The sequence below is a fragment of the Neolamprologus multifasciatus genome, chromosome 3, assembly GCF_963576455.1.
Source record: "Neolamprologus multifasciatus chromosome 3, fNeoMul1.2, whole genome shotgun sequence".
NCBI lineage: Eukaryota > Metazoa > Chordata > Actinopteri > Cichliformes > Cichlidae > Neolamprologus > Neolamprologus multifasciatus.
In genome coordinates this window covers 35,975,460-36,001,225 of record NC_140441.1, presented here as the reverse complement: position 1 = coordinate 36,001,225, position 25,766 = coordinate 35,975,460, and the positions used below count along the sequence as shown (strand labels likewise).

Sequence of the window (25,766 nt, the reverse complement as noted above, 5' to 3'; positions counted from 1 at the left end):
TGGGGGAGCCACAGCCCCATCCACCAGGGCATGAAGCAGGTATGGAGGAGATCAAACTCCAGACATCCAGAGGCCCTCAGAACACAAGAGACCAAGGAAGACCAACAGAGGGGCAGCCGCGCCACTGTCCCAGAAAGAGCTGAGGAGAGTCCCAGATGAGGGGTCACTCAGCAGCCGCGGAGCAGAAGCCAGGGGGGGGTTGCAGTGACGTGCCCGTGAGCTCCGCCGGCAGCCAGCTGCGCCAGAGTGACCGAGCCCCAGGCCGAGAGGCCGAGGGCACCCCACCCCCAAAGTGGCCCGAGCGAGCCCCAGGCTCCAGGGCCCGATAAGCAGCTACCAAGGAGTGAGCCGGTGTGTACCTGGGCGCCCATACCCGGACACAAAGAACCACCAACGCACCAATGTCTGAGGGCGTCTGCCACTGGCAGGGGGAGTGGTGGGGGGAGATAGGCCTCCAAACCTTGGAGGGCCTGAGATGTCCCCAGAGAGGTGGCGTCTGATACCCAACCTGACATATAGACACAGACATACAGGCACACACAGACACAAACATCCATTTCCACCCTCATGCTCTCATGTGCACTTACTCAACACTCAACCAACGTGGAGACAGACATAAAGAGACGCTGTACACACAATCACACTCCCCAAGCGTACTCTACGAACCGGGTCTAGGTACCTTTGCCCCTGGAGGGGGGAACTGCACCCAGACCCAGGTGGTGTTACCCTTTTCCCTGCGGTGGGGAGAAGCAGACCGCCCCGACTACGCAGCAGCAGGGAGGCCCCACACTCCAGACCCCAGTCGGACGGCCAACTCCTCCTCCTCCATCTAATCTGCTAATATGCTCTCTCTTCTGCTCTTCTATCATCACTACAGAAGACTAGAACTCTAAATGCTCTAACATATATAATCTCAAAGAGTCAGACCGTTCTCTGTTGGAGTAATCCTCATGTACATCTTAAATAATTCTAACCAATAAGTCTAACCATGTCCTGCGTATCTCCCTAAGTCAAAACTTTACTGTTCCATTAGTTCTCTCTACCTGCAAAAAAAATTTTTTTTAAAGGTATTAAAGAAACACAAGCTGGTGGCCCCCTCCAAGAAGCTCCAGGAGAACATCTGCTCTCGTCATGATGAGGTGATGAAGATTTTCTGTCGTACTGATCAGCAGAGTATCTGTTATCTCTGCACAGTGGATGAACATAAAGGCCATGAAACAGTCCCAGCTGCAGCAGTAAGAGACCCTTCAGTAAATGTTTTACTGTCACAACCAGAGATCAGAGAAGGATTTTTAAAATATTCATGTGAAATCACACTGCATCCAAACACAGCATATAGACAACTGTTGTTGTCAGAGGGGAACAGAAAAGCGGCAATAATGAGGAAAGAAGAGTCTTATACCGATAATCCACATAGATTTACTTATTTTTATCAGGTCCTGAGTAGAGAGAGCCTGAGTGGACGTTGTTACTGGGAGGTGGAGTGGAGCGGAGAAGGAATTTGTGTTGCAGTTTCATACAAGAATATCAGCAGAGATGGGAAATTAAATGAATGTAGACTTGGATTCAATGCCAAATCTTGGGCATTACGTTGCTACAAAACCTGTTATAAATGTTTCTACAACAGCTTCCGAACTGATCTCTCAGGTCCTCGGTCCTCCAGAGTAGGAGTGTACCTGGATCACAGAGCAGGTATTCTGTCTTTCTACAGCGTCACTGAAACCATGACTCTCCTCCACAGAGTCCAGACCACATTCACTCAGCCGCTCTATGCTGGACTTTCTCTTTTATATCATGGAGTCACTGCAGAGTTCACTACACTATAATAGACAGAAGTCATGGATGGATGTTAGTTGAAATATATTTTAGATTCCAGTTTCTTTGGTCCCCATCTTTGTTGCTGAGAGCTCATTGTTGTGCCGTTTCTTCTCTTGGCACCCTCCTCTAACCCGCTGCACATTCTTTCCAACCCGATCCCTCTGCCTAACCAATTGGTCCAAGTCCTATTCACTCCTTCCTTCTCTATTGACAAACTTTCATTTATCATTTATTAATTTTATTATAATGACTGTCTGGACTTGATATCTGGTGAATGCAGTAACTGGGTCATTGCAGCAGATTTCAATGCAGGACACCCTACGAGTGTCAGGGATCCTGGGTCTGAGCAACCCAGGATCCCTGAGCAGTTATGGACTGGTTGTATTATATGTATATTTGGTGTTGCTGTCCCTCTTCTCCCTGTTTGCGGGTGTATGTGTTTCTGCGAGCACCGGTCTGCGGGCGCCTTCAGGCCTGGTGGGTGTGGCCCTGCTGGTGGACTGGCCACACACCTGCTCCTGATCAGGCCTTGTCGAGGGGAGCTACTTAAGAGAGTCTTGGAGCTCCCACCGACGCGGGATCATTGCGTGAGACTCCACGTCAGTCATCCAGTTCAGCCTAGTTAGTGTATGTCCGCGGTTTTATGTGTCCTGACGGCTGCTTCTATTGTGTCCCCAGGAGAGGGGTGGAGCGCCAGATCGCAGCCAGCACGAGGAGTACTGAGACACGGGAGCGGAGAGCACAAACACTGGGAGAAGACACGACACGGGAGTCTGGGGAAAGCACGGGAATTTATTGTTGGTTTTCATACACTGTAAATAAACGCACTGTTTACACACAGAGCACCGCGCCTGGGTCCTACACCCCCACGGTTTGCCATGCCATACCGTGACAGAATGATTCCGCCAAGCATGGACCCAGCGGTCTCTGAGGAGAGGCTCAGATGGGAGGTGATGGACAAGGTTTACCGCCTTTGCGAGTTGTGGTGGGAGAAGCCCGCGGAAGGTTTGCGTCACGCCGTGGAGAGGCGGCTGCAGGAGACGCTTGTTAAATTCCCCTGGCTGGTGGACTCCCTCAATCCAGTTGTCCTGGACTTCCACTCCACTCTCCTCCTCAGGCTGCTCACCGGCCCGGACCGCTGGTGGATTCACAGCCTGAGATGCCGGCCTCGACGTCTACACGGAAACGATGTTCGCGCCGCCGGCTTTCCTCACCGCAGCCTAATCCACGGACATCTCAAGAGTCGGCTGTGGTGAGTAGTACGGACAATTTTCCATTTCCCTCACCATCTGTGTTTGTGTCTGCAGTGGACTAGCCGACAGCGCAGGTAACATCACCTCGGTCAGAGGTCTCCACACCACTCGCTGCTTCACCATCTGCAGCTGTGGCACCGCCGTCATCTCATCCGCCTGCAGTCACCCTTCTGCCATCTTCTTCACCGGCTGCTACGTCGCCACCCGGACCTGCCCTGCCCGAGCAGGAGCTCGGCGAGCCGGATGAGCTCGCGCTGCCGGCCGAGGAGCAGCTCAGCGAGCAGGAGCCGGAGGAGCTCGCGCCACCAGCCGAGGAGCCAGCGCCGCTGCCGGAGGAGCTCAGCGAGCCGGTGGAGCCAGCGCCGCTGCCCGAGGAGCCCGCGCCGGAGCTCGGCGAGCAGGAGAAGCCAGCGCCGGAGCTCGGCGAGCAGGTGGAGCCCGAAGTAGCAGTTCCATCAAGGTATATTAGGGAACGAATTTGGATACAATGACAAATCATGGGCACTTCATTGCTATACAGACTGTTGTGGAAAAATGTGTAACAAAGTCCAAACTGTCCTCTCAGGTCCTCGGTCCTCCAGAGTAGGAGTGTACCTGGATCACAGAGCAGGTATTCTGTCTTTCTACAGCGTCTCTGAAACCATGACTCTCCTCCACAGAGTCCAGACCACATTCACTCAGCCGCTCTATGCTGGACTTCAGTTTTTTGATTCTGAAAACACTGTTCACTAAACTGAAATAGAAACTACTATTTGAAGGAGAGTTGGTTAAATTGTGTCTTAGTTTCCAGTTTCTTTGGTCTCGTGACTGTTGCTGTGGGCTCACTGTTGTGCTGTTTTTTTCTCATCTGTGTTGTCTAGTTATTTGATTGACTTTGTTGGGTGGCGCTCCACTCTTGATTTCTTTAGCCATGGAGGCTCAGACTGTACATGATAAATTTTATTTAGGTTTGTACACATGAAGATTTAAACTTATGTGTGATCAGAATTTTATATTTTTTAAACTGAAGATTCACATAATAAATAAAACTACTGATTGTGTAATTTATGCCTAACTGTATCAATATTATAGTGCATTTTATTGCTAAAATAGATGTAGGGTTGTTACCATTGTGGATCTACTCTTAACCAACATCTACATAAGCATTTTTTTATTAATTAATTTTAGGTGGTTATTTCAATTTTATAAAATTTGTATGTTATACAGTTTTACAAAATACAAATGACTTTTAAAAAAAAAATAAAAATTTGTAGTTACTATAGAAAACAAAATTGCATAACTTGTGTGACCCACTTAATGGGCTTACACTTTGGGAATCACTGATGTAGAGTTTGAAATTTGATGGTCATGACAGTGAAAATTGCAACTACATGTTTACTCTGACCTGTGTGGTCACTAGATGGTGATGTTTGATTGTGTTTGTCCATGTAAATGCTGTAATATCACTTCCTGAACTCACTCATCATCATTGTGGATTTAATTCCTTTTGTTATTGAAATTTTAAATTTAAAACTTTGTAGTGTTAAAATTTTACCTTATTATTGATTCATGGTTGAAGATGTGCTGTTTTGACCACCCACTGGTTCCAGATAAATGACTCCATCTATTCAGAATTTAGTTATTATGGTTTTCCTCCACTAAATTATTACAAACAATTCAAATATCCAGATTACTAATACTTATTTTAGTCAACAAATTGGCACAGTTTTGCAATTGAAACTAACATATAGTACTGATGGTCAAGTTTGCTTATATAAAGAACTGCAGGGCCGTGCAGAGATGCTTAAAGGGGCGGGTACTAAAAGTTAAAAAGGGGCACATAGAAAAGCAACCCCCATTCATCAAGAATCTGAATGTATGTAGGTTGTTGTTATTCAGCCTGGTTCAATGTGCCCCTTTTTAACTTTGAGCACCCGTCCCTTCAAACATTTCTGCGCGGCCCTGATGTCATTTGTGCAACCCACCTTCTCCCCATCTCTACCTCAGCTGAGTTACTCAGACTTCCATCCAAACCTCCATCATCAGCACCACCAGACCCTGGAGGTTCATGTCATAAGTTACCAGTCTCAGTTTATGCTATTTATAAATTTATAAATTGATTCAAAACCACCCATAATAATAGACACCAAGAGTTTGCCACTTTCTACATTTTAGTCCTCTAGTGAGGTTAACCTCCTGAGACCCCAACTCATTCACTCATTTCTTGGCATGCAGTTTTAATTTGTCCTTGCTATTTGGGCTCATTGTTTTTACATTCATCAGGTCCCAAAGAATTCTATTTGGGCTCATTGGGATGAGCCCAAATAGAATTCTGATGAATGTAAAAACAAATGTAATGATGATGTAAAAACAAAGAATTATCTTCTTACCTCATTTTGCTCCACAATGGCCTGATATCCACATATGAGGACATTCATTTTAGATTCTGATAGAACAGTGGCAGAATAATGTCCTCCTAATTGGATATCAGGCTCTTGTAGAGCAAAATTTAGTATTGTGGTCCAGACAACCCAAAATGTGATGTCCACATATGTGGACGCCAGGTCCTAGGAGGTTAAACAAATGTGGGAAAACAAAAACAGCAGGTGTGACTTACTTCCCATTTCCAAAATGTTTCACTCAATTTTGTTTACTCGAGAAAAAATGTTTCTTCTTCACAACAAAAGCTAAAAAAAAAAAGCTTAACCAATCCTTAAACAGTCCATGGATGGATTCAACATTATGACATTATGACTGCATATTAGTGGAAGTGAAAGCAGTGATTACACAGAAGTCTTTGTGTGCATAGAAATAAAACTACAAAAATATCGGCCCCAGCATGTCTCCATGGCTAAACTTGTATACAACAAACACTCCTGACCTACATGGCCAAATTGGAATTTATAAGATGCATATAATTCAGGGATTTACTTTAACACCAGTGTTGTATTCTGGTCAATGCAGGAAGAGTTTATGATCAATGATATAAGTTATTAAAAGCAGGGATGATTTTAGTAATTTTTTCACATTTGATCAGATACTGAACTTTGATACTTATCAATATTTAATGTTTTCAGTTTACAGATTTGTTTCTGGGGTAAATGAAAAAGTGGAGACAATTTAGCAGATTCATGTGTTTTTGGAGTCCCAGACCACAATGACTTGTGCTGCTGCATATATCATTACCCATTTGGTTTAATTTAATATTAGACAGAAATAAGTCGAGTGTGTAAGTGTTTATTGCAGAAAAATGTTGGTCATTCAAATTTCTACACCCACAATAAACATTTTATGAACACAGAAATAAAAATAACACTGTCGTCACATTATAAAACAAATTAATGATTAAAAAAATTATATACACATATATGTACACAGATAAATTTTATGCATTCTTATCCATAGCTGCCATCTGGAGGTCTGTAGAGTTTGGGGAAGGTGAGAAGCTGGACGCTGCTGAAGGCGAACTTCCTGCTGCCAATGTTTTTCTCCACGTTCTCCATCCTGCAGCCATCCCTGCATACATACAGAGCAGGGCAGAAAGAGACACAAATTAACATTGAGGCATGGACATACAATGGTTTAAGATTAGCATTTTTCATAAATATCTAAAACCAGTGGCAGTTTTATTTAGTGCTGCTTGTTTAAAAGATTCAAAATCAAGAGGAAAAATAAAATAAAATGCAAATTGCTGACAGATAGGAAGAATAAATGAAATTAGAAAAGTAAATAATCACTCAACCATGAATACATTTTCAGGAGAGAATAGTTAAGGACACTGGACCACATGAAGAACCACTTCTATTTATGTTTTGTAGGACATACAAGAGATCTAGGAGACTGATTGGAAGGACCACTTTTCTCATCCATCTTGGAGCAACTGTAACCTCATTATTTACTCAGGAATTATTAAACTATTTTTCATCAACAATTTTTATTTCATTTTAAACTTTGATAACAGAACTGAAAAATAAATACATAAATAAATATTACAAACACACACACACACACACACACACACACACACACACACACACACACACAAACAAAGACAAAGGGAGGTTATCCTATTCTTTCTTCGCACACCAATCCCCACACCACCACTCTCTCATTACTCTGTTCTTCAAGTTACAAAAAGCCAGCTTGTAAATGGGGACCAAATACAATCAGATTGATGCAATTTATCTAATAAACCATAAGTCACTTTTTCGTAAAACACCAACTTAGCCATTGTCATTAGCCACTCTTCATAGGGAGGGGGGTTCTTTTTCCGCTAATGTCTTAGCCAGACCCATCTGGCCGTAGTAAGAGCCAGCATAATCCATCTTTTTGTATAACTGGAAAAGTCTCCATCAGAAAGTTCTGTGGTTATACCAAGTATGGACAGTTTTGGTGAGATACCAAATCTCCTTTTGAAAACACTGAAAATTACCTCCATTATGTTTTCCCACCAATCCCGAAGTGCCGAACAGCTCCATAAGATATGTAAAATCGAAGCGTTTTGACCATCACATCTCCAACAATCGTCCGTGGGGGCCAAGTTCCATTTATACAGTCGTTGCACTGTTCAATGCCACCTATTGATTATCTTAAGTTGGATAAATCTACTGCCCGTTTCTTTATACACAGTGTTAACATTATGAATACATGAATCCCATTCAACTGAAGACATGTCCAATGCCATGTCCTGGGCCCAATAGCCCTTAACTTTAAGGAGAGGGTCAGCTGACTGTTCTTGCAATAAATGATAAATTTTAGAAGTGATACCTTTACCCAAGGGTGATCTTGAGAGCAGGACTTCCACAGGGCTGCCCACAGGAAAACTCAAAGGGGTTCCCAGCCACTTTGATAATGAACTATGTATTTGGACATATCTCTAGAATTGATTACGCTGCAACTTGTATAACTCCACAACTTTATCAAAGCTTAAAAAGCATTTGGTCCCCCAGTCAAACAAATCTGATACATAAAGGATGCCTGCCTTACGCCACTGTAACCAGTCAACTAATGTCCCTCCAATTAAAATTATTTTATTCCCCCATAGGGTTGCCGAAGGAGATTTAATAAAGTCCCAGCGACCCGCACTATGTAATTTAAACAACAATGTCTTCGCATTTGCAATTATAGGATGGGTAAGAAATAAGAAATAAATAAATAGAGCAGCTTGTAAAATGTACAAGGATAGAAGTGTAAGAGGCCAAGAGCAGCAGGTATGACAGAGGTGGAGATAACTGTGCCAAAGACAGTCAGCAGCATTAAAGATTTGAATCCAACTTGTGTGAGAGATAATCTAGGGGTACAATCTTACAATGTAGGGGTAGGGGCTGATGGAGAATGGTAATGAACAGAGTTCAGCCTTCTGACAACCTGGTGAATGAAGCTGTTCAACAGTCTAGTGGAGCGAGCCCGGACACTCCTGTACATCCTCTCCGAAGGCTGAAGAGGGAGTGTGAAGGGTGTATACTGATCATGTCTGAGTTAAGAAAAATAAATACATAAAATAATAAAATCGCTTAAAAATAAAATTGTTTAAAAAACTCCCTCCTCCCAAAAAAAGATAAAGATTACATACATTGAGAAAAGAGGAGAAAACAAAATACATTAAAAAAAAATAGAACACCACTGGTTTAAAATGCAAAAAATTGTTTTTCTAACTGTTTTAAAGATATCTAATGTTGACGACCTCCTGATGTGAAGAGGCATTTTGTGCCCTAATTCAGAAGCAGCCACTTCTACAAACCCATCTCCTCTTTTAATCTGGATCTTGGGAGACAGCCAGGAGCATTTTCTCAGCAGACCTTAGTGATCTAGTGAGAGTGTGTAAGTACAACAATGAGTGTCCACAGCAAAGTTGCTGGAAATACAAATACCATCAGATTTCGATTCACTGCACCCTGCGATACCATCAGCAAAGCATCTGATTGGCAATTCCTTCATTTTTCAGAATGACATTGTCCCAAACACACTGCCAGTGCAGTAAAAGCATATCTGGATAAATTAACACACTTATCACACATGGAACTCAAACACCCAGACAGAGAATAGAACAAAAGCCAACATCCAAAGAAGAGCTTTGAATGTCCTTCAAGTAGCCTGGAGAACTATTCCTGAAGACTTTACAGAAATTACAAGAAAGTTGCCTAAGAGAGTTCAGATTGTGCTGGTCAAAAACATGGTTGTACCTTTTATTCACTTTTAAGCTCATTACACTTGTATAAACTCTGTTTTCCCCATCTCTACTGTAAATAGCTGCATTTGTTTCCCATTTTCCATGGTGTTCACAATGGTGCCAAAACCCAGCCGCCATGTTGGACTCCGAGCCTGCACAACCAGTACAGCTGCTCCAGCTGTTAGTCCGAATATTGGTGAATATCGTGGTCATGCACCATGAGGAGTTGGCGGTGTACAAAGTACACCTGGACAGGCTGCAGAAGCGACAGACCGAGGTGCTGGAAAGGCACTGGCGGTGTTGATGCATTGGGGAGGGCGACGACCCGCAGTCATTTCTGGAAACCTTCCGGGTCACAGCAGAGGCATGCCAGTGCCAATGCTGTCGGGAGAGGCTCAGACAGCGCCTTTGAGCCTGTCATCTGCTTTACGGAGCAGTTATAAGGACATCAGCCATGCGGGGCTTGATTACCTCTCCCCGGAGGATCACCGCCGGCGCTTCTGGGTTTGTCAGCTGTTGGGGGAGGATCGGTCGTTTGTGTGGGCCTATTAGCTCCGCGATGCAAGGGCTATGTGGCTGCAGCCTGGACCATCGGAGGGGGAGGCATGCATACTGGCAAAGGTGGTCTTGGAGCAGTTTGTGGATGGTCTGCCAGGGAAACAGCGGTCTGATGCCTACCATGCACTGGGGCACCAGTCCAGGGAAAAGATGGCCTTCTGTTCGGCTTGTTTGGAGCCCCTGACACTTTCTAGCATCACATGGACCAGGTAGGGGGGCACACAGTGCACAGGCTGCCACCTACCTGGATGATGTTATCATTCACAGTAACACCTGGGTGGAGCATGTGCAGAAGGTGGGCGTGGTTCTGGAGTCTCTGAGCCAGGCAGGGCTCACAGCCAACAGTATCTGGGGTACCACTTGGGGGGTGGGCAGGTGCATCCACAGGCGGAGAAGACAGCCGCCATTGCATCAGGCCTGTGCCCCAAGACCGAAAAGGAGGTGAGGAGGTTCCTGGGGCCGTTTTGTGCCTGGGTTTGCAGACCTGACCAGCCCCCCATCTCACGGGGGCTGGTCAGATCTTGTCTAGTGGACGAAGCGGTGCCAGGTGGCGTCTTGCAGATGGACGCCTCAAACGGAGAGCTGGAACCAATTTGTCCCAGCAGGTAAGGGGGGTTGACTGCCGTAGGTGCAGCCGGATATGGCCCTGACCTCAGTCTGGCAGTGGGTGTGTGTGGTGTAGGGCTGTGAATAAATGACTGAACAGTGACTGAATGCTGTGGATCCGTGGTGTTCACACCAATCAAAAAAAAGGGGAAAAAATGTATAGTTCAAGGATTTTTTAGTAGTACAGGATATGTGACAGCATGGGATGAGCTGGCCAAACACATGGACTCAGCTGGAATTAACTGAGCTCCAGAGGGGACTCATTCTCTCATGAATGTTTCCAGAAGCAGTTTGCCTGGCTAAGTGCTCAATTTTAAATGCCTGGAAGGGCATTTAAAATTGGAACACCCAAATTCATTGATTTGGAAGGATGAAAAGAATACTTTTAGCAATACAGAATATCTTATAATAGTCAGGGCTATGAACTGCAATGTGACTGGTTGGCAATCACAAATAGGTCCATAGGAGCATGATCATATCACCAAGCATCAGTCTTTTACAATTTGAAGGAGTGGTAAAACATTCCAGCAAAGTTCAAACTGATGATAATAAAAATGTAAAGTCATAAATGCTGCTAAAGTTCAAACTGCACCCTGTTCTGTAGTCTAAATGAAACAACTGACAGCTTCTTTCTTATTAAAATATCGAGTGTCGCTGAGAGGAGAAATGGAGCAGAAAGGAGTTCAACTGGATTCAGAGAAATTCTCTTGTTCCATCTGTTTGGATCTACTGGAGGATCCGGTGACTATTCCCTGTGGACACAGCTACTGCATGAACTGTATTAAAACACACTTTGATGAACAGGACAGGAAGGGAATCCACAGCTGCCCTCAGTGCATGGAGCAATTCACAACGAGGCCTGTACTGGTCAAGAGTACCATGTTAGCAGACTTACTGGAGGAGCTGAAGAAGACTGGACTCCAAGCTGCTCCAGCTGATCACTGCTATGCTGGACCTGAAGATGTGGCCTGTGATGTCTGCACTGGGAGGAAGCTGAAAGCCATCAAGTCCTGTTTGATCTGTCCAGCCTCTTACTGTGAGAAACACCTCCAACCTCACTATGATGCAGCTCCATTAAAGAACCACAAACTTGTTGACCCTTACAGAAAGCTCCAGGAGAACATCTGCTCTCGTCATGATGAGGTGATGAAGATTTTCTGTCGTACTGATCAGCAGAGTATCTGTTATCTCTGCTTGATGGATGAACATAAAGGCCATGAAACAGTCCCAGCTGCAGCAGAAAGGACTGAGAAGCAGAAGGAGCTCGAGGTGAGACGACTAAACATCCAGCAGAGAATCCAGGAGCGAGAGAAAGATGTGAAGCTGCTTCAACAGGAGGTGGAGGCCATCAATGGCTCTGCTGATAAAGCAGTGGAGGACAGTGAGAAGATGTTCACTGAGCTGATCCGTCTCATCCAGAAAAGAAGCTCTGATGTGAAGCAGCAGGTCAGATCCCAGCAGGAAACTGAAGTGAGTCGAGTCAAAGAGCTTCAGGAGAAGCTGGAGCAGGAGATCGCTGAGCTGAAGAGGAAAGACGGCGAGCTGGAGCAGCTCTCACACACAGAGGATCACAACCAGTTTCTACACAACTACCCCTCACTGTCAGCACTCAGTGAGTCTACACACTCATCCAGCATCAATATTCGTCCTCTGAGGTACTTTGAGGATGTGACAGCAGCTGTGTCAGAGACCAGAGATAAACTACAGGACATTCTGAGAGAGGAATGGACAAACATCTCACTGACAGTCACTGAAGTGGACGTTTTACTGTCACCACCAGAGCCAAAGACCAGAGCTGGATTCTTAAAATATTCACGTGAAATCACACTGGATCCAAACACAGCAAATATGCATCTGGTATTATCTGAGGGGAACAGAAAAGCAACAGTAAAAAGACAAAAGCAGTCCTATTCTACTCACCCAGACAGATTCACCTTCTATTATCAGGTAATGAGTAAAGAGACTCTGACTGGACGCTGTTACTGGGAGGTGGAGTGGACAGGGAGAGGAGTTTGTGTAGCAGTGGCATACAAGGATATCGGGAGAGCATGGTACTCAGATGAATGTGTTTATGGTGGAAATGACAAATCTTGGGCATTACGTTGTGACACACATAGCTATGATTTTCACTTCAAGAATCTCTCAACTCCTGTCTCAGGTCCTCGGTCCTCCAGAGTAGGAGTGTACCTGGATCACAGAGCAGGTATTCTGTCTTTCTACAGCGTCTCTGAAACCATGACTCTCCTCCACAGAGTCCAGACCACATTCACTCAGCCGCTCTATGCTGGACTTTGTCTTTTAGACTACAAAGTCACCGCAGACTTTATTAAACTGAAATAAACAAAAGTCATTGAGGGACAATTGGTTAAAATGTGTGATTTCATTTCCAGTTTCTTTGGTCTCCATTGTTGTTGCTGTGAACTCTCTGTCGTGCTACTTCTCTGCACAGAGATCATCTGTCAGTCACACTTCATGTGCGCTACTTTGATGTCTTATCATGTTTCATTTAGATAATGATTGACTTTGTCTAGATGGCTCTACTTTCAGTGTCTCTAACCATTAAGTCTCTCAAAGCTCATGGTGAGTTTTTTTTCAGCTACACTGATATGGGATCAGAACGATGCCACCTTGAAACGAAACCGAAAAAAATATTGAAACCGAAAAAAAATATTGTCATTGAAATAAATGTACTCAAAAATCTTGTATTGAAACCGAAAAAAAAAATTGATAGTGAAAAACAATTAATTGAAACTGTAATTCTTTTGTTTTCGCTTACAATTTTTTTTTTCGGTTTCAAACCATTTTTCGGTTTCAATCCATTTTTTTTCGGTTTCAAACCATTTTTCAGTTTCAATCCATTTTTCGGTTTCAAACCATTTTTCGGTTTCAAACCATTTTTCAGTTTCAATCTGCTGGCACTGTTTTGGCATCCGGGTGCGCGCTGGGAGGGGGGCGGGGATTCCGGCCCGCATATATTTGCATACATTATAGAGGCCACTAGTGCTGACCAAGCTGCCATCTTTCTCTCTTTCAATGGCTGCTTCAATTTCAGCTTGACCCTCCAAACCGCAAGTAAGTAATCATTTTTTGTCATCTTTCCTTGCTGTCCCACTGGACTGGACATTAGTTTAGTTTTTTTTAGCTACATCTGGTGAAGTTGTGGTAAAGTGCTGGTATTAGCCTATTTGTCGTAGCAAGCTAGCCTGAAGCTAATATTTGCTATATTTAGGTACACCCGTGTCTCCTTAGGAGTTGGAGGCCGGTGTTTTAGGAACGGCACAAGATCTCATCAACAGGCAGTGTTGGGCAGTAACGCAATACATGCACCGGCGTTACGTATTTAAAATACAAAATATGAGTAAATGTATCCATTACTGTTCAATAGGTGATATTGAGAACACAGTTAGTTTGTTGAAATAAATGGATTACATGGCGGTATTTTCCTTTTTCATATGTTAGGCTATGGTCTCTCTATTTTTGGTAATTCCACGCCGGTGGAAACCCAAACAAAATGATTTAATATGAAGGCAATAGCAGAGTGTTAAAGGCATCGCCCTAAACAATGTAGCCTCATGGGCAGTGTAGTCTGTGCTGCAGGGAGAACGGACTGCCATACCCGTTATGTGTCTGTGAGCGAGGGAGGGAGAAAAAGGAAAAGTATGAGCTGTCACTGAGCAGAAACGGGAGCTGGAAGCATGTAAATATAATAATAACCACTGCAGCCAAAAAGAGTGCCCGATGAGCCCAGCTGTAAGAAAGCTGTTAAGACTGGACTGTACACTGTGTTCCTGTTTTCCTCCGAAACAATAAGCAGCCTTTCAACGCCTCTCTCTCTCGCTAGCAAAGTTGACCCAGACAACAAAGTAAAGCTAGTTTTCAGCTACGAGCCCGACATGATGTATTAGCCAGAGGTCCCTTTACTACGGTTCGGAGCCGCTGACCTGTTTTATATATGCACTGAATAGTTTTCTACACGAGATCGCTGCAAAAAGTGCAGCCTTACCTAATGTCCACCTACTGTTACTCATTTATATTAAGATTTTAACATCTAGTTGGTATTGGTATGGCGAGTAGCCTTCAGTAAGAGTAATAAATCACACAGCAATAGTACATTCATGTAGTTGTAAAGTATTCAGAATACATTACTTCTATAATCTTTGGTGGAATACATTTTAAAATTAACCTTCCCAACACTGTCAACAGGTTAGCACCTCATACCACAGTGCACCAAAAGCAGTCTCATGAGCGCTGGGAAGGACAAGCCCAGAGCCCAAAACAGACAGTGCAGGAGATGACAAGGTTAGTAATTGTATGGTGAAAATTATACTTCTAGTTATCTTGATTGGCAAAAGAAAAGTAAATACAAAATCTGCTTCTCACATATAGGGCATTTCCAAGATTTTTTTTTTTCAAAACTAATTCAATTTCTTTCATTACAACTGTCCTGTGCCAGATGTTCTGTTGACCCACAGTGAGAGGCATCATTTCAGAAACACCAGGAAGACAAACTCATCGCCGGGATCAAGCAGGGCTCGTGATCTTCACCAGCAGCTCCCTCACAAGAAGGATAAACCCAGCATTTCATGAACACTGATGGAGACCTTTGCTTTGTGTAATGTTAGAAGTACTCAGATAATCCTCAGAGGCTCTGGACTTTTACATAATATCATAGCTTTAAGTCCTGTAGAAAGTTAAATATATGTTGTGCTCTCTGGTTACTCTGGTATGAATGACTCTGAACTACTTTATGATAAATAACACACTATTGTCAAAAAACAGTGAAAGAATTCCTGATCAAGTTTTTAGTTCAAATACAAGTAACAACCTTTGACTTTAATCAGGTTTTATTTAATCGTGTCAGAGAAAACATCATGTGCCCTTCATGTAGCTGAGTACATTCAGTGTTTAAAACAGAAGTTGTGCAGGTCTGAGATCAGCAGTTTTCTGAAACACCAAACTGAGGTACTGTTAATGCTGATGTATAGTGACACAGTTACATGAGTGATTAATCCTTTTGACTTTGTCTTTAAATTTATCAATAAAACAGCTCCAGCTGTCACTGACAGCACATGTGGTACTTTAACCTGTTTTGTACTGTTTTCTTCAGTTAATTTTGGAGTTACTACAAAGATCGAAGATATAAGATCTGTCTGCTGTCACTGGGTGGTGCTGAGGTCTGAATCTGAGGACGGCTCCTGTAATCACAAACAGAACAGAATCATCACAAACTGAAATATAAAGATTATCTCTCAAATCTGAAATAGAGCTGATCCTTCTGTCCTCACACACTCGGGATCTGAAGTTGTCCAGTCCTACAGTTCTGCCGACAGCTGTTTATTTTTTATTTGTTTTAAAGGCCTTATATACTAACACATTTTCTAATATCATGTTTACCTTTGAGTTGTTGATGCTTTATAAATGGACATCTGCAAAGATGAGATGATGGAGCAGGTTTCAGTCAAGGTTCAGTCTGCTGCTGCATCCTGGTCACAACATACAGAGGTGTTATCAGCTCAGTATTGAACAAGAAATATTAATGTTTCAAATGATTTGTCCTAAAGGATGCAAGCTGTACAGAGTACTGCACATGTGACTTTGTGAACATAATTCATTAAAAATAATTAGGACAGTTTTTTAACCTGAATATTTGTAACAAGCTGAGTAAAAAAAAATGCTAAAAAAATAATCAGAGGAAAAATGTAACATTTTAACTTAAGCTGACAAGCGGAAGTAGCTGGTTTCAGTACATAAGTATAGGGCTTTGCTATTTAATTCGTAGCTATTGACTAATGAGGGGGTTACTGAAGTTCCAGGTTTTTAAAAGTTGGCGTTAATGTCGTTCCACATGTGGAAAGCGACAGAAAACATGCTGCTGTTTGCACATATTTAATAATCAGCTCTGCACAGGAGCAGAAGCAGAGTCCAGCCTGTTGCTCTTACAGTATAATACTCATATAAAAGTACAGTAACCGTGGTTAGTCACTGAGCAGCCTGGTGCGTTTCTCTTGATTTCTTTAGTCAGGGTAAATTCATTCACCTGCACGGGTTAGCTAAACGAACTTTACAAAACAAGTTTCCCCAACAGCCAAGTGCTCATCTTAGCTAGCTAGGTCCGTAGCTAAATTACGGATTAGTTTACAAACACATTTAACTTACCAAAAATAGTGCGGTGGGGTCTCAGGTCCTCCTGTCCGGTAGTCCAATTTACTGAAGAAGAATTTACCTCAGGCTGTCACTTTGAAATAGTCGGTAATGTAAACGCTGGACCTCTCAGCATCTGCCATTCCCGAACAGACACGTGCAAGTTTGTCCGTGACCGCAGCCGCGTCGTCAGTGTTTTCTCCAGTCATTGGTCAGCATTATAATATATGCAAATACATGCGGGTCGGAATCCCCGCCCCCCCAGCGCGCCCCCGGACGCCAAAACAGTGCCAGCGGAGTGAAACTGAAAAATGGATTGAAACCGAAAAGTGGATTGAAACCGAAAAATGGTTTGAAACCGAAAAAAAATGGATTGAAACCGAAACAAAAAGGTTTGAAACCGAAAAATGGTTTGAAACCGAAAAAAAATGGTTTGAAACTGAAAAAAAAAATTGTAAGTGAAAACAAAAAAATTACAGTTTCAATTAATTGTTTTTCACTATCAAATTTTTTTTTCGGTTTCAATACAAGATTTTTCAGTACATTTATTTCAGTTACAATATTTTTTTTCGGTTTCAATATTTTTTTCGGTTTCGTTTCAAGGTGGCATCGTTCTGATTCCATACACTGAATGAAACCGCATACATATGTGAACTTCTCTCTTCTCGAAATGTCGAAATATTTTGGCTAATGTATATTTTTTAAATTCAATTCAATTTATTCATGGACCGTAACAGGAAAACCGGCAGATTCATTAATTCATTGTACAGAATTTGTTCTCACGTTGTAAAACAAACAAAAAAATAATAATTTAGAATTACATTCACATTTATTTTTAGATTTTGTTGTTCACTGTGATCGTCTCTCGTCATTACTTGATTGTTCACAGCTCATATCCTGAGTCATACACACTGATTGTGTGAATGTTGAAGTCTTGAAGTGACTGTTCTGATTTGGTGTTATATAAATAAAAACTGTTTTGACTTTGAACCAAATTGAATGACGTGAATCTAAAAGTTTACTCCATGTAAACATCACATGATGTCAGAGGGAACTACAGGATACAGACGACTTCATGTTAAAGGATGATTCTGCTTTATTTTAGCCTGCTGTATTTCCCATTATGTGTCTGTTGTGATTTAATGAGTCATGAACTTCACCCTCCACCTGTGCTGTGCAGTTACATAAAAACAATGAAAGGCCAAGAGATGATAATAATTTTTAATATGAATCATTTTAATGACCGAAAACACAAATAAAAGGGTTTAAAATGAGGTGTATGAGCCTAAAATATGGAGATGACATGTGTCAGGCACTTTATTCATTGCATTCTGTGTATTTTTATGCATTAGTTTTCTTACTAACACTTACTACCGGGGGTTTACAGGACTTTTTAAATAGAGTGAGGGGGACCCGCAGGACATCACAATATTTGATTAGTAAAGACAGACGTATTACAATGTGTTACATTGTTGCACAACAGAAATTTCTTTTCTATTAAATTATTGTTTTGCAAAATAAGTTCACACATAGATCCTTTACTTAACTAGTTACTGGTCATCTTACTCAAGTATGTATACTAAGGTTTTAGGATCAAAATATAAAGTACTCATTAGATTACAGTAACTGATCATCAGCAAGTATGATCACCTCTATAAAAGCAGAAGCTTCGGCAGTGTGCTGCTCAGAAACATTCATGTTTGTGCTGAATGAAAACACAATGCCACAATCTTCCCAGCAGTGAATGTTTCAGTAAATTCACAGCAATGTCAGACCATCCAAAAAACAGAGAGCTACATCTCTGACTCTACATGCCTCAGTTAGCATGTTAAATCTGAGTTGCTAAGTGGCAGCCAAGAAACCTAAAGTATTTAGAGCATTTCTGTAAAGAGGAGTACAAACATCTTACTGCTGAACTTGCCAACAAGGGTTTCGTCACCAAGTAGTAAGTCCTGTTTTGCATGTTCTCAAATACTTGTTTCACTCAGTGACATGAAAATGAATTTATAACTTTTATGTTGTGGTTGTTATGCTGCCTCTCTCCATTAACATTACAGACTGTTCATGTCTTTGTACTACAGTAAAGTACTAGAGTAAACGTTTCTGCTACAAATTAATTGTATCCTAATCCTCGCTATAAATTGAAAGGTAAAAAAAAAGCATTATCAACCTTGTCTCAGTCACAAACTGTGGTCTGGTAATAATAAAGTCAAAGGACACATTTCAAATTTGAAAAGCCATAACAAATAACCGGTCTGCTTTTCATTCAAACTTGTTCCTCTGTTGGTCTCTAAACAGAATGAGTAGCATAGCAGAGAAATGATGTGCGACAGGGAAGAAGAGTGGGGTGGACTTTGAGGTGGGGTGCACATTATTGACTGAACACTTGAGCACAATCTAAAAATTTTACTTTATATTTTATTAAAGTGAATCTAATTTACCTTTTTTTGTAGACATATGGTTCCTATGACTGTATATATACATATACAGCTATAAATAAGCAAGACCATTTCCCTAAAAATGTAAATACCCCTCCCAAACTCTAAAACACGCCCAATGTGGGATTTATATTAGAGGATACTTACTGACTGACATATTGTTTGTTTTAGTCTTTGGTATCTTTTTTGTGAATAAAACTTTCCAACAAATGAAAGAGAAAAATAAAGACAGCCGCCTCTCCTCTCCTTAAACTGAATTAAATCTCATGAACACGCTTCGTCTGAACAAACCTGACAGAAAATAGTAAGAGTGATGCAGTCCACTTCCCAGTGTTCCCAGTCTGTGCTGCTCTACTGGTATTTTGCCAGCAGTATAACGAGGCTGAGGATGAGCCAAAGAACCAGGAGGTGAGAGGTCACCAGGAGAAAGGCCACTGGGTAAAGGTGCCGTCTGGGGGGTTTGGGGGCCAAACACTGTGGGAGTTCTGAGGGAGTCTCCCCTGGATCTAACCCAGAGACAGGGAACCCTGACTGGGTGTAACAGCCAAGCATCTGCCCCCAGGACAGACGAGATCTGGAGGATGAGCAGGGGTGTTTGTGTGCAAGTGTGAATGAAAGCCAGGGGGGGGCAGAGAAGGAAGATATGTGAAGAGAAAGAGAGGGAATTGATGGCATGAAGTAAAAGAACAAAGAGAGAAAAAGATTAAACTGAAAAAGTTTTGCAACATTTACAATAAGTGGAGAACAAAAAAAACAAAAACAAACGAGGTGAACAAACAGAAATAAAGGAAGGCAAGAGGAAGAGGATTGTTGTGTTTTTCAGGAGAAACAAAAACACACCTTCTCATCCAGTCCAGTGCGATGCTGAAGTGCTGCTGGCTGAGTGTGTGTCGCTCCCGCAGTAAGGCGCACTGCTCCAGCGTCACCGACATCGCAGTGCGGTCCTTCGCACTCTTACAGCTCGTCAGCCGCACACCGTTCACCTTACGACACACCTGCACGTGACAAAAACACAAAGCAGAGAAAACACTTTAATATTATGTGAAGTGTTGTAGCAGAGGTCCTAGTGTAAATGCCCCTTGAGTAAGTTCAACACTGCCAGTCAGCTGAGCCCTTTCTGTGGGGCTTGGACGTTATTCCCAAGTACAAGCATATTATTGCTTGTGAGGTTAATTAGTGGTTCTAAACTGGTTACATGGAGTAAAGGAGTCCCCATCAGGAGCACTGGGGTATTTCCCGGTGGTTCCCACCAGGTGATCCCTACAGAATCAGGTCTTAACCCTTTAAAGCCGGTCGGAGCGGCACGCTCTGTTTTGCTTAACTATTTCTAAATCCCGGTAGCTCTGCAACCACGTAAGCTAGCGCAATAATTTTTTTTGCATATGAAACCGGAGGAGTTGTACTTACATCTTATGCCATCAGCTTGTCCTAGGTCACAGTTTCCCTCCACATATAGCTTTGCAAAAACTGCATGAAAAGTACTTGCAGCAACAAAAACATAATATTCCAGAAACACGCTTTGCCGATCCATCAGCTGTACATAACACTTCCTACGTTGGAATAGATGTCAGCGCAAACGTTTGCATGTCCGCCATTACCTGCCCAAAACCTACATTTTCGCGGAAATGTTTTTTTTTACAATCAGGGCCTCATGAGCCTATACTGATGTTTTTAAAAGTTATGTTTGACTTTATGACTTTCTGTGTCGTTTCTGGGATGCTTAGGACTAAAATTACACTGCTGGAAATAGTTTATTTTGATGCATATACTGTTTTTTTGCAAATTTCCACTATAATATTTATTTTCGTTTTTCCTGCAGTGTATAAAAATTGGTGTATTTCAAAAATAAAACTATGAAGACACTCAAAATAAATTTTCTGTGGTAGGAAAGTATTTTGTGCAACTTTTTTGTATTTACAGTTTTGAAGGATAAGCCTCTTAAATTTCTCTAATTAGAAATATATGTTAAAAAAACAAAAACGATTTTCAATTTTTTTGTAGTTTATTGCACTTTTTTGCAATTTATGTAATTACTATGCACTTAATGCAGACATATTATTAAAATCTGGGCTATAATGGTTGTATTGATGTATAGCAACTTGAAATGCTCCCAAAAATTGCACTACAGCATGTAAAAATATAATATAAGCTCTGGCGGACTTGGTTCTATGGTAGGTCTTAAAGGGTTAAAAATCTTACATGAGTAAGTCTGTTTCAGGTGTTTACCTTAGCAGCGATCCACAGAACCTCCACGTTCTTCCTTTTCTTGGCCTCAATGCTGCGTTCCAGAGAAGACAACAAGTCTGCCAGCGACTGGATACCAGCTGACAGAAGAAGAAGGAAGTTCAGTTCAGTCATTGTTTCACTGTTAGCGATCAGACAACCCTCTGTGAGCAAGCAATTAGCAAGAGTGGGAAGGAAAGCACCCTTTTAACAGGAAGAAACCGCAGTAGTGATAAAAAAGCCTTACCCATGTCAGGCAGTCTGTCCCTCAGTGTGTTACAATAAGCTTTGAGACACTCACAGCTCTGCTGGTTTATTCTCTCCTGCAACGAACAGTCACCAAACCTGAAAACAAACATCAGCTTCTGAGTAATTTTACCAAAAATGGAGAGAAATTTCGCAGCTTGCAGGAAGCAACCTTCTAATTTTTTGTTGTTGTGATATTATAATGTTTAATGTTCATAATAAAAGTTGGCTAAAGTTTCAAATAATGAGGGAAATGTCAAAAGCCAGGTATGAACTGTAAATGTTGTTTTCAAAGCCTTTTCTCTACCTAAACCTGATCTCTACTTGCAGATTTTCTCACAAAATACAACCACTACATCTTGAAACTCCTCTGGGTTCTTATTTGGGCTTTTAATTTGAAGCATTCCAGACGCTGGCCAATCAGAAAAGAGTGGACTTTTAAAAATGTGTGCCTTAAAGGGGCTGCTTGTTTCAAATGGAGGATGAGCTAAGCGCCTACAGAGAATGACAAAGTAACCAAAGCTAGTCGAATCCTAAAAAACAAATGTGCAGCTTGAGATAGCTTAAAGTCATCTGATTAATAATCTCTAATGAAGATTAAACTGTTGATGAAGATGTGCACCAACAGCAGACACATTAATAATTTTTTTCCTATAAGACCTCTACTTCCAGCAATTTTATTCAGAGGTAAAAACATATATTTATGTTCACAGGAGTTTTAATTTTGCTCATTAAAGAGTGAAAAGCGGTTTGTTTACCTCTCAGCATAACTCTGATGCTGGTTGATTCCAATGTTAAACAGAACAGGATCGACTCGAATCAACAGTCCGTCTTTTAGTTCCTGTGGAAGTGAGCTGAAGGTCTCCGGGGGCAACGGGACTTCAACAATAAAACTGCCCCTAGTTGGAGATGAACGCACAAAGTGAGGAAGCTGCACACTCACTGCGTGTATAGATGTGTGTCTGTGTGTGTGTTCCCACCATGTTCCACTGAGTGTCGGCAGCAGGTCGTCTGGTTGTTCCGTTTTGGCCTCGGTGATGGTGAACGCTACTCTCTTTAGGTCAGCCACACCCACTTCCATGTCTTCCAGCATCCCAATCTCATCACCTGACAAACAAACACACCTTAAATGTGTAAGCACTGCATGTGTCACACTAAAATAAAAGACAACAACTTCCTTGAGTGGCTGCCCCGTGATTGCACTAAAATTTTCACTTTCAGTGACCACTTTCCATCGCAAGGCCTGACACACACCTTACTGCAATCACTCTCAGACAGAGCGGCAAAGATTTCCAAATCACAGACAGACAGCCAGCACACTGCCATCAGTCTCAGTCAGTCTGCACCAATAATTTATTTGCAACACATCTTGCAATAAGAGACTCGAATGAACTGGTTGACAACTCTTTGTTTTTTTGGTACTTTCCCAAATAAATCTGTGGAATTTTCCCAGATTAATCACAGTTAATCACTGTATCATCACAAACAGATTGTACGTACCATATTTTTCAGACTATAAGGTGCACTTAAAATCCTTTAATTTTCTCAAAGATCGACAGTGCGCCTTATTTGTATGAATTTTGGTTGTGCTTACTGACCTCGAACCGATTTTATGTGGTACGTGGCTTTATCGGAGCATTATGGCTACCATAGTCAGGAGCCTCGCGGAGTAATCTGGGTCCAAAACTCCGTCCGCTTCAGGTCCCAAAGTCAAACGAACACTGCAGCATCACTGAGAGTTAAAAATTATCTAAATTCTTTCATCTTTAATAAAATGATCAGCGTTGCTGCTTTAACAGGTGTAACAATTAAGTTTAACATTCAGAAGACATGAAGACAGAAAACTAAACAGCAGTGAGGTTTGTCGGGTTACTGAAGTTTGGCTAGCTGGAATATAAGTATGTGCTACATGATCGCTAGCGACACAGCTATGTTAGCATAGCATTAGCACAGTGAAGCTGGAGGATGAACGCCAACTTTTTCCACTCGATAAAAGTTAACATGAGGGATTCTAGTGGTCAGGGACAAATGTAATCGCATGGCAGGATGCTGTAAATGGATCAAACTTCAGTCAGGAGAACAACTGAGATAATCCATCCACAATACGAGGTTAGTCATTAATATAAGAGATAAGATAAAAACTTTATTAATCCCTTGGGTGGGTTCCTCTGGGAAATTCGGTGCAACAACATGGGAATAGAGCAGCTGTGAGAGAATTCAACATCAATGGTAGGGAAGTGGAGGAAGCAAGAAGAATGAGTTGAATAAAGTTTGACTTTTTTGTTTTGCTTAATTCACCTTATGGACCAAAAAATACATTAATTGTCAACTTGACCCCTTTTAATTGCAGACTGATAGCCGAATAACTCCACAATTGCCATTTTAACACATCAATCACTCAATCATGAGACCTGGTCCCCGTCTTTAAAGCAACCATGTCAAAGGCAATAAGATCACAGGATCTTCAAACATGGTAACAACAATTTGGTCTCACCAATGACTGTTTTCCATAGTGTGACTGTGTGTGACTAGTGTGTATTTACCATGGGTGCTCAACAGGCTTTCAAATTGAGCCAATACTCCTACAGTGTGAAGTTGCCGTAGAAAGTCAGGATCCTCCAGGCCTCTGTAAAGCTTCAGCATGACACCACAAACTACTGCTGAGAGCTGGAAGACAAACACAGTTTCTTTAATACAGAAAACTACAAACTCCCACTAAAATTACCCCCCCCCCCCTCCCCCCAATAAAAAAAATAAAAACCAGAACATGTTCCCTTGTAAATCTCCGTCATCCTCACCGCCTGGCTGAAGACGGCGTGACGTCTCTGGGCTATGCGTACAGGGCCCTGAGCGACCGTCACATCCACTGCCTCCTGCAGGACCACAAAGGTCATAGCTACTTGGGCCTTCCCCACTGCCTCACGCACGCAGTCCCTAAGAGTGACCACCAGAGGGAGAAGGTGCTCTTGCCAGGTGCACCCAGAGAAGGAGGAGAAGGAGGAACGAGAGGCTGGAGGGAGAGCGTGAGAAAGTTTGGTGTTTTAATCAGAAATTTACAAAAAGAAAACAAAAAACAGATATCTGAAAATGAGATATCTAAGAAGAAGAAGAACTAGCAAAACTAAGTTAACAGGAAATGCAGCACTGATGAGTGAGATGAAGTGATCTTTCCAACAGAAAGAAAACAGTGAAACATTAAAAATTGTTATTCAACCGTGCTCTGTGCATGTATTAAACCCTGTTCATTGTCAAAGTCTGATTGGAATTTAAAAACGGAGGTATTCTCCGACTGTCTCAGCACATGGACTGATTTTGATTTAAAGGACTCGAGATGACTTACACCTACGACTGCATGTCCACTAACAACTCCAACATCATTGTGAAGTTTGCGGATGACACTACAGTGGTGGGTCTTATCACCAACGGTGATGAGACGGCTTACAGGGAGGAGGTCAGCGCCCTGACGCACTGGTGTCAAGATAACCATCTCACCCTCAACGTCGCAAAGACAAAGGAGTTGATAGTGGACTTCCGGAGGTGCAGAGAAGTACACACCCCCACCACCATCAACGGCGCTGCTGTGGAGAGACTGAGCAGCTTCCGCTTCCTTGGTGTACATCTGGCCGAGGATCTTATGTGGTCAGTACACACAAACAAAACAGTGAAGAAGGCGCAGCAGCGCCTCTTCTTTCTCAGGAGACTGAAAAGATTTGGCATGAGCCCCCGCATCCTCAGGACCTTCTATCGCTGTGCCATTGAGAGCATCCTCACTGGATGCATCACCACCTGGTACGGCAACAGCACCGAGAGTAGTGCGGTGCTCTGAACGGATAATTGGAGGTGAGCTTCCCTCCCTCTCTCCAAGACATCTACAGGAAGCGGTGCCTGAGGAAAGCGGGGAGGATCATGAAGGACTCCAGTCACCTCAGCCATAATGCCGTTATGCACTCCATACTGTACATTAATGCCACTGTTTTGCACATGTCCAACTGCCAACCTCTGTATATTTTTATATATTTTATTTTATTGCTTACTCTATTTAATTTGTAAAATATGTACACACACACGTAGAAAAACATATTTAGTATACACACCCAGTAATGCATATACTATTATATATTGTACATATGTTTATTAGTCTCAGATTTAACCATTCTTATATTTTGCTTGTTTTATGTTATTGTATTTTTGCACAACTCTGTTGCTTGTGAAGCTCGCACACAAGAATTTCACTCGCATGTGCTGTACCAGCGAGAATGCTGGTTGGCCTGCCAGATTATCAGCTAGCATAATCCATGATATTAACACGTGTACAATGTCACGTAATACTTCAAG

The 25,766-nt window shown here is 42.3% G+C and overlaps 2 protein-coding genes across 3 annotated transcripts in view; one reads left to right on the top strand and one right to left on the bottom strand.

Moving 5' to 3' along the window:
- Nucleotides 1-6,271: 6,271 nt before the first annotated feature.
- The window catches only part of LOC146522881 (type II inositol 3,4-bisphosphate 4-phosphatase-like), a 41,734-nt gene continuing 22,239 nt past the window's right edge, over nucleotides 6,272-25,766 (bottom strand). The window contains exons 19-26 of one of the 2 annotated variants that reach the window (XM_085154058.1): nucleotides 24,230-24,441; nucleotides 23,975-24,098; nucleotides 22,412-22,538; nucleotides 22,190-22,330; nucleotides 21,433-21,530; nucleotides 21,189-21,286; nucleotides 19,803-19,957; nucleotides 6,272-6,566 (exon numbers count right to left, since the gene is read on the bottom strand). In XM_085154058.1, coding sequence (XP_085010184.1) covers nucleotides 6,446-6,566; nucleotides 19,803-19,957; nucleotides 21,189-21,286; nucleotides 21,433-21,530; nucleotides 22,190-22,330; nucleotides 22,412-22,538; nucleotides 23,975-24,098; nucleotides 24,230-24,441 — 1,076 coding nt within the window. In that variant the 3' untranslated portion in view covers nucleotides 6,272-6,445. Of the gene's footprint in view, nucleotides 6,567-17,006; nucleotides 19,537-19,802; nucleotides 19,958-21,188; nucleotides 21,287-21,432; nucleotides 21,531-22,189; nucleotides 22,331-22,411; nucleotides 22,539-23,974; nucleotides 24,099-24,229; nucleotides 24,442-25,766 lie in introns of those variants that run through there. The other variant, XM_085154057.1, reaches the window with a different exon arrangement.
- On the top strand, nucleotides 11,050-12,723 carry LOC146522882 (tripartite motif-containing protein 16-like). The gene has a single exon (XM_085154066.1). It carries the CDS (start codon nucleotides 11,050-11,052, stop codon nucleotides 12,721-12,723), a length of 1,674 nt encoding a protein of 557 aa, XP_085010192.1.